Source organism: Rhopalosiphum maidis, chromosome 1 (genome assembly GCF_003676215.2).
Source record: "Rhopalosiphum maidis isolate BTI-1 chromosome 1, ASM367621v3, whole genome shotgun sequence".
Taxonomy (NCBI): domain Eukaryota; kingdom Metazoa; phylum Arthropoda; class Insecta; order Hemiptera; family Aphididae; genus Rhopalosiphum; species Rhopalosiphum maidis.
Genome location: NC_040877.1, coordinates 49,448,778 through 49,460,965, shown reverse-complemented (window position 1 = coordinate 49,460,965; position 12,188 = coordinate 49,448,778). Strand labels below are relative to the sequence as shown.

The following is a 12,188-nucleotide window of genomic DNA, read 5'->3' as shown; positions in this document are numbered from 1 at the left end:
AATACAATATAGTTTAGAAATATTTGTGATAATAGGTTTTATTCAATAATATACAATAAATATAAATACATTATTATTAAATGTTAAATATATATCATATTAGCATTAATTAATACCTACCCAGATTTTAAAAATGCTATAGATATTTATTAAACAAAACAAATTAAAATATTGGTTGGTAAATTGTTTAAAAAAAGATAGGAATCATACATTTTTATTTGAGGAGGGAGGTTTTCATATAATCTAAAAACATGTAATATATTAAAATGATATTAGTGTAGTGAACGAGTTTCTCTATCAGGTAGATTTTGGGGTTTCAGTGGACGTTGTTGAATAGTTGTGATATGTGGTACACAAGATAAAAATATAAAATATATTTATTTAAATAATTTATCAACCAAGACTCTTTTTTGTTTTGTTTAATTAATAAAGTATTTAAAAAATTTTCTATTATTTTATTTATAGGTAGGTATGTTGCGTATAATAATATATATCATTCATTGTGCGAATAGCTAATTAAATGGTATCGTTAAAAGTATGTGCATCGTGCATCATAAATAATCAATATAATTATGAATTAATAGGTAATGATTAGAATGAATAGAGAGTGATCAACAGTTCAACACATTGAATGATTGAAAGATTATTACTGAAATCTATCTTAATTGAATATTTGATTATATAATATTTGTTTACTTGCTATATTTCTGATAGTTAATAATATGCAAGTATAGGATTTTCAAGTACACATACTTATTGAATTATTAGAACATTACATGTTACAGATATGTGATGTAAATTATTTAAAATTTGACCTTTGTAAATTCAGATGACACTAAAAAAAAGAGGCCCAAAAATATTTGGGAATTAGGGAATTAAACACTTTACTAAAATTAACAATATATCCTTAGTATGATATAGGTTTAAGTGTTGAATGTTGCAGTCAACTAATTTATAACAAAATATATATTACCAGGTAATGATTTACACTATCTGATATGGGTTAGATACTGAATTATATTGAAAATATTATCATTGTTTCTAAATAAAAATTGTATTAATATTCAATGTGGTTGAGATTGAAACAAGATTATATGTATTTTTAGTAAAAAATTTTATCTTACAGATAACTGCTAACATTGATTAATTATTATTTAGTTTTCTCAATATAATTTTCATAGTTAAATTATATGATGACTATTTATAAAACTTAAATAAATTTCCTGGTAAAATTAAAAAAAAATTCAAATTTGTTTTAAGAAAATAAAACTATGATTATAAAAAATTAAAATTTCAAACCAATTTTTATACAATTATATTTATATAATTTTTATAAAAATAACGTATTCGAATTTAATGAAAACAAATCAAATATCTAAAACATAGAACTATAAAATAAACAAAAAAATATTCTAAAACTGTATATTTTTCATAAAAATCATAGATCTTAAAAACTTTCATAATGATATCATGTAATATATACCTACAAATGTATACTTAAATTACTAGGATAAATTTTTTAAAATTCAAAATTATATTTTAGATTCTGAACGGAACGATAAATATATTGATTTTATCATGATGAGTTTTTTTTGTATATGAGTACACGATAAGTTATCGATTAAATGCTTCGATTTTTGAAAAAGGGAGTAGTTTTGGATATCATATTGAATTTAGTTTGTACTTTAAAGAGATCAAATTTAAATTCCCTGGTACTTTTTTTTGTAATTGAGAAAACCAACAAAAAATTAAGGAAAACAGGATTTTTACGCAAATCGAATTTTTAATAAAATTCCAATTTTGTTTTTTTGATGTTACTCAAAAACGAATAATCGCAGATACTAATGTATACTAAATGTTTATTATTGTTTTCTATTATAATAACATTTTCAATTTGTTCAGACCATTTTTAAACTATTTTTAGGCATAATAATTTTTAAATTTTTCTTAGTTCTTTTTTTTTTATATAAACAATGATTAAAAATTATTTGCCAAATATAAATTTTTGCAAATTTAATACAAAGCTCCTCATAAGTTTTTAATTTTTCAATTAAAAAATAACGAACATTTGTGGTCACAATATTATTTACACATAACTTTACAAGTATTTGTTTAATTTTTCTATTTATATTTTATTCCATGTATTTTATTTTTAATGGGTTTTTGAAAATTAAGATTTCAGACCCAAAGTAGGTATTGAACCAATTTTATATCGTTTTTGTTGCTTTTTTCATTAAATTAATTTTATTTCTATCATTAACTAAGATGATAGTAGGATTATAGTATTGCTGGCAAAACAAAAACATCAAGTATTCAAAATTCTAACTAAGTAAATCTTTTATATTATAATATAAAATAAATATTTATGGTCCTAAAACGGTTTCTTGCGGGCCCCCATTATTTATTGTGTATATTTTCATTACTTAGTATCTACTTCATATTCACAAATTTTTTAGAAAACTATATCAGTTAAGTTATTTCAAACCTCTCAGACACCATATTACATTTCTAGCTTCATTAAAAATATTTTGTCACCAATGGAATTAAAGGCTTTTTACATCAAAGCGCGTATTTCAAGAACCAAATTTTATTCGTTTAACATTATATTCGATTAAAGTTATGTATATTTAGGTAATACAAGTATATATTACTCAATATATTAAGTTTAGGTTAGTGTAAGTTATATTAGTACATACCATATACTTATGATAAGATAATTTTAGCTTTTTTATTACAAAAATATTATGGTTATAAGTTATGAGTATCATTGAATATTTAATGAAACAGGAAGACTGGTGTTAGATGTTAGAACAATATATTAGGTGTACAAATTTATAAATTAATAGTTGTCGTAAATAATTTGTAAAACAACTAAAACATGATTTAATAATGAAAAATGATTGAAAATCAGATAAGATGAGATTAAAATCGATTAAGCTTTTACTAATAGAAAAATGTCATCTTAAGTCTTGAGGGCCTTAACTAAAATAACTATAATAATAAATTAATATTGATTTATCAAATGTTTAATAAACGAAATATTCTTTAAACGCAATCAATTAAATGCATCTAAACTCTATTGATGACCTTAATGCAAATGTACTGAATAAGTTAAAGACAAAGAAATATTATATTCTGTTAACATGGACTTATTATTTCCGTTATATTTATTATATTGATCATATGCCATCATATACCTACTATGAATACAAATTCCACAGATGAATCAATTATGAAACAATATAATAGGTACCTATGTTAAATTATCATTAAATATTCAGTTTTAATTGATTTAATACCGTTTAAAAAAATATTTGAAAGGCACTGGAAACAGAATTTGATTATAAAAATTAATTAATCATGGAATAATTATTATAATGTACCACTATATATTATATTATTAACTTATTTTTAACACATATTTACTTTAATTTAAAATGTTATACTAAAAACGAATCAGTACCAAAATACTACACAAAATAAAAATTTTCATTTTATATAAGTTATTTTACTAAAATTCCATTGGATCAATGCTAAACAATTAAAAGCATATAAAACTCTCCGTAGTATAACATTTTTTTTTCGACTTTGACTTTATAATCTTAATAGTACCTATCTATTATAGTCATTTATTTATATTTTTTATCAAGTTCATAAAATGATCGCTACGCGTAATATAATTTCGAAATCGATCATTATTACATTGTGATTATTGATATTTTTGTTTATATTGAAGTATCGAATAACGATTTATAAATTTGTACAATATTCACGATTACTATAATTTTATTGGTATTATATTAAATCATAAATCACAAATTAATCGACAAACTAATTTCTTTAGAACTATAATTTTACTGTAAGTAAATCTTTTCAAAGGTTGTATATCTATACTTCTTATACTTACAATATAAAGACAATTTCTATTTTCCAGATTTGGCTGAGTGTTATATAATGATACAATGAGGATCTGACTTATTTGAATACAATTTCAACGATGGAATTTTTTTTTCTGGTCAAATACGTTTTAAAGACGACTTAAATTTAATTGAGAAACCAGAAAATGATACAAAATCTAATGATTTTCAAGGATGTATATCAAACGAAGAACTTTATGCCATTTTGAAAAAAAAAATAGTTACAATTTAGGAGACAACTTCAAAAATATTATACATTTAGATGTTTATAAAAATAATATTCAAGGTTTCGTAAAATGGGAAAATAATTGGATTTATTTTTTAGATGGGCTATTAAAGTTTCCATTATTAGACAATTTAGGCATTCACTAAACGGAAGCACCAGTTTCCATTAGACAACTAAATATAAACCGTATTACGTTCAATAAATACACAATAAAAGGTATTAACATTTTTTTTTTTTTTTTTAATAACAATAGGCGTTTAACAATTATTTTTTTAGACATTACCATTAATTACAACAAAGTCACAAATGAAATAACATGTAATGGAGTACAAATATGTGATGTAATAAACGAACATTTGACAATACCTATACTAAACTCTGTAGAAATTAAATTAGAAGAAGTAAAACTTATTCCATTCAACTGCTCACATTGCAAAATAATAATATTATTTTTACTTTTGAAACAATTGATAAATACCTAAATATCATATACCTACCTAAATTATTAAAATATTTTGTTAATAATTTGTAATAAGCTGAATCACGGCCAGTTTACATTATACAAATAAAAAAAAAAAAAACATTAATTACTTTCAGTGCCCTGTCAAGGTTATTTGAATTTAAATTGAGTTTAGAATTTTAGTTTTATTAGATTTTATTTTAATAAGTACTAATATCTTGTAAAATTATTTTTTACCAAAAAAAAAAAAAACAAATTTATTTTTATTTTTCAATAAAAGTTAAAGAATTATTTGAGATAAAGATAAAGATCAAAGTTTTTTCATCAGTTAAGATTACAATAAGTTTAGTTCTAATTCGTATACGTCAATAAAAAATAACGATTAAAAAAACAATAATTAATTTAAATAACTTGAAAAATGTTATAATTATTGAAAAAGTAATATTTGTATGCATTGAATGAAAATGAATGAAAAAAAAACATTTGTTTAAATATTAAGTACGATTTTACTTCCAAAATATCAATGACACTATTTATGACTTTATGAATTTAATAACAAAGTCTGAAAAAAATTATGATGACAATACATCTGGAAAATGTATTCTTTATAAACTGTTCCATTATAATGATACATTATATATATCATGCACAAAATCGATTGAATAAATGATTGAAAACGATATATTAATTGATGTGAGTATTTTTATTAAATTAAAATTATATATAAATATATATTAATGAAATATTCTAACTATAATAAGTGTACAATATTGAATTGGGATAACGCCGAGAAAATATCCAGAAATGACGTATTTGAAAGATTTATCACGGTCATAAATGTTGATTACTTTCAAGATACAAAAATGTAGTTATATAATTGTATGCTCCATAACAAAGCTCCAATATCTCAAAGACTGGAAAATAATTGAACACAACAGAAACTTAACAACAACAACTATTTATCATTGATGAAAAAGGTGAATCTTCTCATAAATGTATGTATTGTTTGATTACGACTAAAATTAATATTTTTTAGGCAATAATAATAAAATATGATAAAAGCAAAGTTAAAAAACCAACAAATAATAAAAACGATTTGAGCATTTTGAAAGCATTAGAAACACATAATTCATCAAAAGATATGATTTATATAATTTCAAGGTCTGAACAGTTGAAAGGCATCACTACTCACGTTGAAAGAATTCTACAAAAGTATAAATCAAATAAATTAAGGTAAGCACACAGCACAAAACTTTTACATAAAAACAATTAAATATAACTATTTATATGTACATTTTTGTAATGTTTTTGTGTAAAAAATTTATTATATGTGTAACTAATAGTGCACTCAGATGTATCTAGATTTTAAATAAAAAATATAATCAGATATTATTTTTTTAATTAAAAATATTCTATTGCTTTTAGAAATATAATAAGATAAAGTGACTTAAAGTCGTACAATTTAAAATAAATTTCAACCGGAATAATTTTCAATGTAAGCTCGGGTTTTCAGTCATCAAATTATCATTCTTCAAAATTTCAAATAACTATTCGTTGTATAAACTTATTTATCAAATAAAACAAAAAATATATTGACAAGGTTTTTTTTAAACACAAACTTATCTTCTGAATAGTTATTTGAAGAATTACAATTATAACATTTTATACTTTTAACTGAGTTTTAAGTTTTATGTATCAAAAAATTGTATTTATAAAAATACGTAATTCATGGTTTTAGAGAAAAATTAACTAAACTTACTTTCTTTATATCATAATGATAAAATATTTGTACTAACTATTTCGGTAATTCAAACTTAATAAGCAATAGTTATTATTATATTATTGTTGATTATAGAACGCCTCGGTGTTTATGAGATATGCAATATTATAAGCACATCTGAGATTTTTGTTCAGGTTGTTGAACCATAGGTACTGTACGAGAAGCAACTGTTTCGTATGAAATCATGGGCGTGGAGTATTTTTAAATCATAGGTTTTATAGTTTTATACCAATTAAAACCTCACCCACACAATTTAAATAATTATTAATGTACAACAATTCGTATTTTATCTTTTTTTTAACTAAACATAAAAAGTTATATAACTAGAAACTAGAATTGTATATAAATTTATAGATTCATACAGAGTTAGTGCACTATATATGAGGATTAAAAATGTCTGTATTTCAAATCGAACTGATTCCATAGACTAAATTTGATTTTACATACAATTGAATATTTGGAGTATTGAAACATTTTGTCATTAAAGCATATAAAATGCGTATATTTTGTACAATTTTAGTAAATAATCAAATCATTTCAACTCTCGGTTCTGGAAATTGAAATTTTTTAATAATTACACGAGTACTCACGAAAAAAGGGATATTGTCAATTATTTGATAAAGCGAAAGTATTAAAAATTAATTTCTCAAATTTGTAATACCAACAAATTACTAAATTAGTATTTGTTCGTTTTGTATACATTGCAGATTTTAACTGTTATTTATTTAATATTGAAAGGTACAAAATAGTGAAAATTTATGATACATATTGGAATATTTTTTCCAATTATTTATTCATATAAGTGTATATTAATATTGACCCTTTTCCTTGCATATTTACAACATTTTGTAATGTGTATATTTCCCGTATATACTTATAACATAATATTTATGTTGCTATGATACTATTGACTGTTAAATCAGTAAGTATTTTTTAGTGTTTAAAAATGTTATGTTAGAGATATATCATTTAAAAATTGTGACTTACATAATTATTTCTATTTTTCATTAAATCCTATAATTATAATATAAAAAATTATATATATTCTTTAGTACATTTTTTAATGAACCTTTTATAATACATTTTTAATTAACTTACAATATTCTAAATCTGTTTAGACATCTAATACTAACGATTTTATATTCTAATAAAACGGATTTTTCTTTTAACACGAGAGTATTGTCTTTAAAAATAACGCTTATTGCATACTCAAATGCCTCGTTTTAGCGCAGTGCAATTGTGATAATTAAGCGTGTTTAATTGATCATTTGAGTTTTTTACTTACGAAATAAGGCTAAAAAAAATTATTATTTCTTAAGTGTATATAATTATTAAAATAATTTAATAGTGATTTAAATTCAACATATATACAGGTATTTATTTTATTATACTAAAACATTTTATCAATATATTTCACTTATCCTTTTTTAGATTGTTTATTTAAAAAAAAATAATAATTCATTATCATGGAAAACATTTCAACCCCTAACCGTCAACTCTCAATGTGTGATATGATTTCCGATGATTTATCTCAAATTAAAAACCAAGCTATCGACAAACCATGTGTCACTTATAACATCTGTGCGGATCATCCCGAAAAGGAGAAAACATTTTCTTCGTTTCTCCAATGGCAAAAACACAACGAGGAACTACTAAACCGATCAACTCAGGGACATCATCAATCAAATGTGTAAGATTTTATGATCTAAAAATATATATATTATTTTAAAACTATTTCTTACTATAATATGTACTATTCAAATATAAACTTAGGGTTGAGTATAATGTGCAACGTGCAATAAACACGTTATCCGGTTCCGTGGACAAATGTATGTTAGACAGTACCAATAAAATTGCTGGTATGGCTAGAAACATAGATAGATGGAAAACATACATGTTTCAAATTTTAGAAAACATGCGAAATGAAATCGATTTCCTTATTTTAAGTAAAAAAAAAATTCAAAAAGCTCAAACGGCTTTGCATATTATTTGTTCTATATCTACTGAATGCTTGGAACGACGATCGTTTAGATTGGAAATGGATCACACTTTAGATCCCGGACAAGTAGAACTTGTTAAAGTATTATTTACATTATTAGTTATAGTTTTTTATATCTCAAAATTCTATTATAATATATAAATAGGAAAAAAAACTAATTACCGAAATAGGACATTTATTTTGCCGTACATTGTGCCAGATAGAAGTTCAGTTAGATCGCAACAAACAATTAAAGTTTCGACTAGAAAAAAGTTGGAGTGATAAACATCAATCATTTCAAATTGATACTATCAATTTAGGGCTAAATATTCAGTCGCCTATCATAATGTCACATACGGACGTTATCAAAGATTCTGAAAGGTATGACCATTTTATTGACACAAAATATTTTGAAATGCGCGATTTTAATCTTCACATATATTATTTTATTTTTTTATAATAGCACTTGTTTGTCAGTACCAGAATGGGAAACAATTACTAAAACTTTATATGAAGAAGCCATGCAAGTTTTAAATGAATCGAGACAATTGAGATCAATAATCGACGATGTACTCAAGAAAAGCGCAAATAGATTAAGAGATCAAGCTGATACAGTTGATATTGCTTTAGCGCGGTTCATATCCGATACACAACAAATTGGACAAGCAATCGAAAATGACTTGAAACAAGTAAATAAATATTAAGAAATATATTATCTCTATTAAATATTCATATGCACAATAAGAAAATCTTCTTATTATTGATTAACAAATTTATAGGCGTGAAAGACTTGATTAAAGAAGCAACATATAATAATAGTGCTTCCGATATTGAGTATAATTTATAGTATAATTATATATTTATATATATAAAATATTTGTAATATTAAAGGTCATAGCATTCACAGCACTATCTTCTATTAAACTTACGGTTTGTAGATTTGGGATAAATAAACTTTTTACGAATGAATTATGGTGGCTAGTGAGATTGAAATAAATTGTAAAAAGTTGTTGCTTTTTTGTCGATTATTTTGATAAGGAAATCATGACTTATGACAAAAACAGAAGAGTTATTTATTACTTTGCTGAAAGAAATATTTCGATAGAGTTGAATTTTTTTAATACTCGACTTTTTAGTCACATTGTTGTAGTTTGTAAACTTAGATAAGTCTTAGGATTGATTTGAAAATTATTATTTTTGTATTTAAATTTAAGTTTGTGTAAGTATTTTTGAAAACAAGGGTTTTAAGAAACTAATATTAAGTGTTAGTCTATGTGATTTAGTATGTTTATTTTAAATGATTATTCTTTTTGTCTAGGTTAAATTTGGAGTCAAAGTATTATTGTTTATTATTATACATGTTAATATAATAAGAATTAGTATGTGCTGATTTGGAGGTGGTTAACATTATAATATTTCCATGTACTATCAATCGTTATATATCAATTAATTTTAAGTATACTGACCACTACTATTTATGAATATACATTTGCTAATTTAAATGTGAGTTATAAAAAAACTCGAAAAATTGTTGGTACAAATTGAACTTGATTGTATTGGACATTCTTATTTTGAATTTAATTGTCAAGACAAGATATTCATATTTTTTAATTAATTTTGCCCGTTTGTCGAAATCAATACTCGATATAATTTTTCTATATTAAATACTAAGTGTAAATACTAAATAGATTTAGATATATTATAAAACAATAAATAATAAATCAGTAATATAAAATGTAAAAAAATACTAACACAATTTAATAATTAAGTAATTTACTCTTATTATTAATTGAGATCGGACATAATATTATAACATCAAATTAAATACTATTTAAAATACTAAAATATATAGTTATTTAACATATTTAAAAAAATAATGAATAATTTAAGTAACTAAAATTAAAGCAGATGTTATAAACTAGAACAAAATTAATTAGAATTCATTTATATATTTAAATATTTATTGTTTATTGACAAAATTATCTTCAACTTGAGTAATTGTTTCAAAGATCTTTTTACACTTTTATTATATTTTTATTTCACTTAAATAGAGATATTTATATATTATGTTGAATTAAAAGATTTTTAGTTTAAATTTTGCTATCATTTAAAATCAATCGTTGTATGATTTGAATGTATAATTACAATTTAAAGTGATTACGCCTCTTATTAATTAAGTTTACGATTTGAGTTCAGTGCTCTTATACAGTAATGTCGTATTTTACTTTCCTGTATATCCACTAATAGTCTATTATTTATAATCTTAAACGTTATTAAATATATATCTAGGTAAATTACTTTTAAAAAGTAATAAATGTACGTTACTTTACGTAGCATAAAAGTTAATTTTACGTTGCTTAAATATTAATTCTGGTACAGTTATTCTTAATTTGTAATTTGCGTTGCCCGTAAATGTAAGTTTATCAATGGTATTTATTGTGTCGACGGAGAGAAACCAATTATTTTTTCTAGTATAATTTAATAGGACTCATAGTAAGTTATTCGAACGACAGCCACTCTTTTTTGATAGTTTTCCACTTCAACACGGATATTATATTTAATAAGTAGTTGTACACTTTTCGTTTTTACCAAATACGATTTGTAAAGTACAACATGTTATACATTACATGTAATACTTTAAGACTACACAATATAATAACAATTTAGTGCTTAAGTAAATTATTTTTTATGTGTTTATTAGGTTTATGAATTTGTTAATAAAGATAAACTTAGAAAATGTGAATACTAATAAAGCTATATAATATATCTCATATTCATGTTTTAGTAACTTTTATAATTGTATTTGTATATATTATATTTGTTTGCGTTGATTCAAAATTAACTAGGTAGTTCAACGATTAGGCGATTCGGAAAAATCAATCGGAAATCTCCTTCGCGTAATATCGAATTTAGAAAAGGCCAAACAAACTGCTGAAACAAGGTTACACAATCGTTTGAAACGTCCGGGGGATGAGAACGTAAAGGATAATGCACAACTAAGGTATTTTTGATTAACTCTACTAAAAATACTTATTTACATAGTCTATACCTAAAATTTATGTAAAACAATATTATTTTTTTTCTTTTATAGTCTTATTTCGGAAGTAAAAAGCATAACCGAACAATTAAACACGCTTAATTATCAATTGCACTGTGCCAGAACGGGACACTTGGGTTTGCAAGAAGCGCGTTCACAACTCGAAGACGATTGTCGTATTAAAAGGAAAACGCTTTGGATCGATAGCATTAGATGTCAAAACATACGAGCGCATTATCCTTCTATGAACATATTAATTGGCCATTGAAACGACACGATAATAGAACGCGTGTAATGAAAATAATTTTTTATGGCCCATCAAAGAACATAATATATTGACATACAATGTATTGATAGGATATTCGCCATAACAAGCTATTAAATTGTCGTCTAACGATATAAAATCAAATTATCTATGAGCTAGACCACGTATTTGTGTATATAATACACATTTGTAAACAATAAAACTTTTATTCATCAATTGAAATGTGTAGAATAAGTATTATATAAAATATAAAAAATAATAGGTACTAAAATATACTCTTTCTACAGTAAAAAAAAACTAGCATACTTAATATTTTAAGATCCTTAAGTTACCGTAAAACGGGATGACTTCGGAATTTCTATAATATATTCTGTTTATAATTTTGCAATCAATACTTCGAGAATAATTAAAAAAATCTTCAAATTATATCCGGAGTCGACCGTTTTACGATGATATACAGAGTGTAGCAGGACTATTTAACAGATATAGTAACATTTGTAATGGAAGTTTGTTAAATAGTCTTGT

The 12,188-nt window shown here is 23.3% G+C and overlaps 1 protein-coding gene across 1 annotated transcript; it reads left to right on the top strand.

Annotated features, from left to right (window-relative positions):
• Positions 1-5,806: 5,806 nt before the first annotated feature.
• LOC113549475 (tektin-4) lies at positions 5,807-11,816 on the top strand. Its single transcript, XM_026950795.1, has 7 exons — positions 5,807-5,836; positions 7,815-8,073; positions 8,157-8,463; positions 8,528-8,742; positions 8,825-9,050; positions 11,208-11,362; positions 11,453-11,816. Exons 2-7 carry the CDS (start codon positions 7,850-7,852, stop codon positions 11,664-11,666), a joined length of 1,341 nt encoding a protein of 446 aa, XP_026806596.1. The 5' UTR covers positions 5,807-5,836; positions 7,815-7,849; the 3' UTR covers positions 11,667-11,816.
• The last annotated feature ends 372 nt before the right edge of the window (positions 11,817-12,188 follow it).

Excerpts from the sequence above, each read along its gene's own strand:
- LOC113549475 (XM_026950795.1), top strand. The coding sequence starts at position 7,850 with ATGGAAAACATTTCAACCCCTAACCGTCAACTCTCAATGTGTGATATG. Across the intron at positions 8,464-8,527 it reads GACAAGTAGAACTTGTTAAA|GAAAAAAAACTAATTACCGA; the intron begins GTATTATTTACA and ends ATATATAAATAG. Across the intron at positions 8,743-8,824 it reads GTTATCAAAGATTCTGAAAG|CACTTGTTTGTCAGTACCAG; the intron begins GTATGACCATTT and ends TTTTTATAATAG.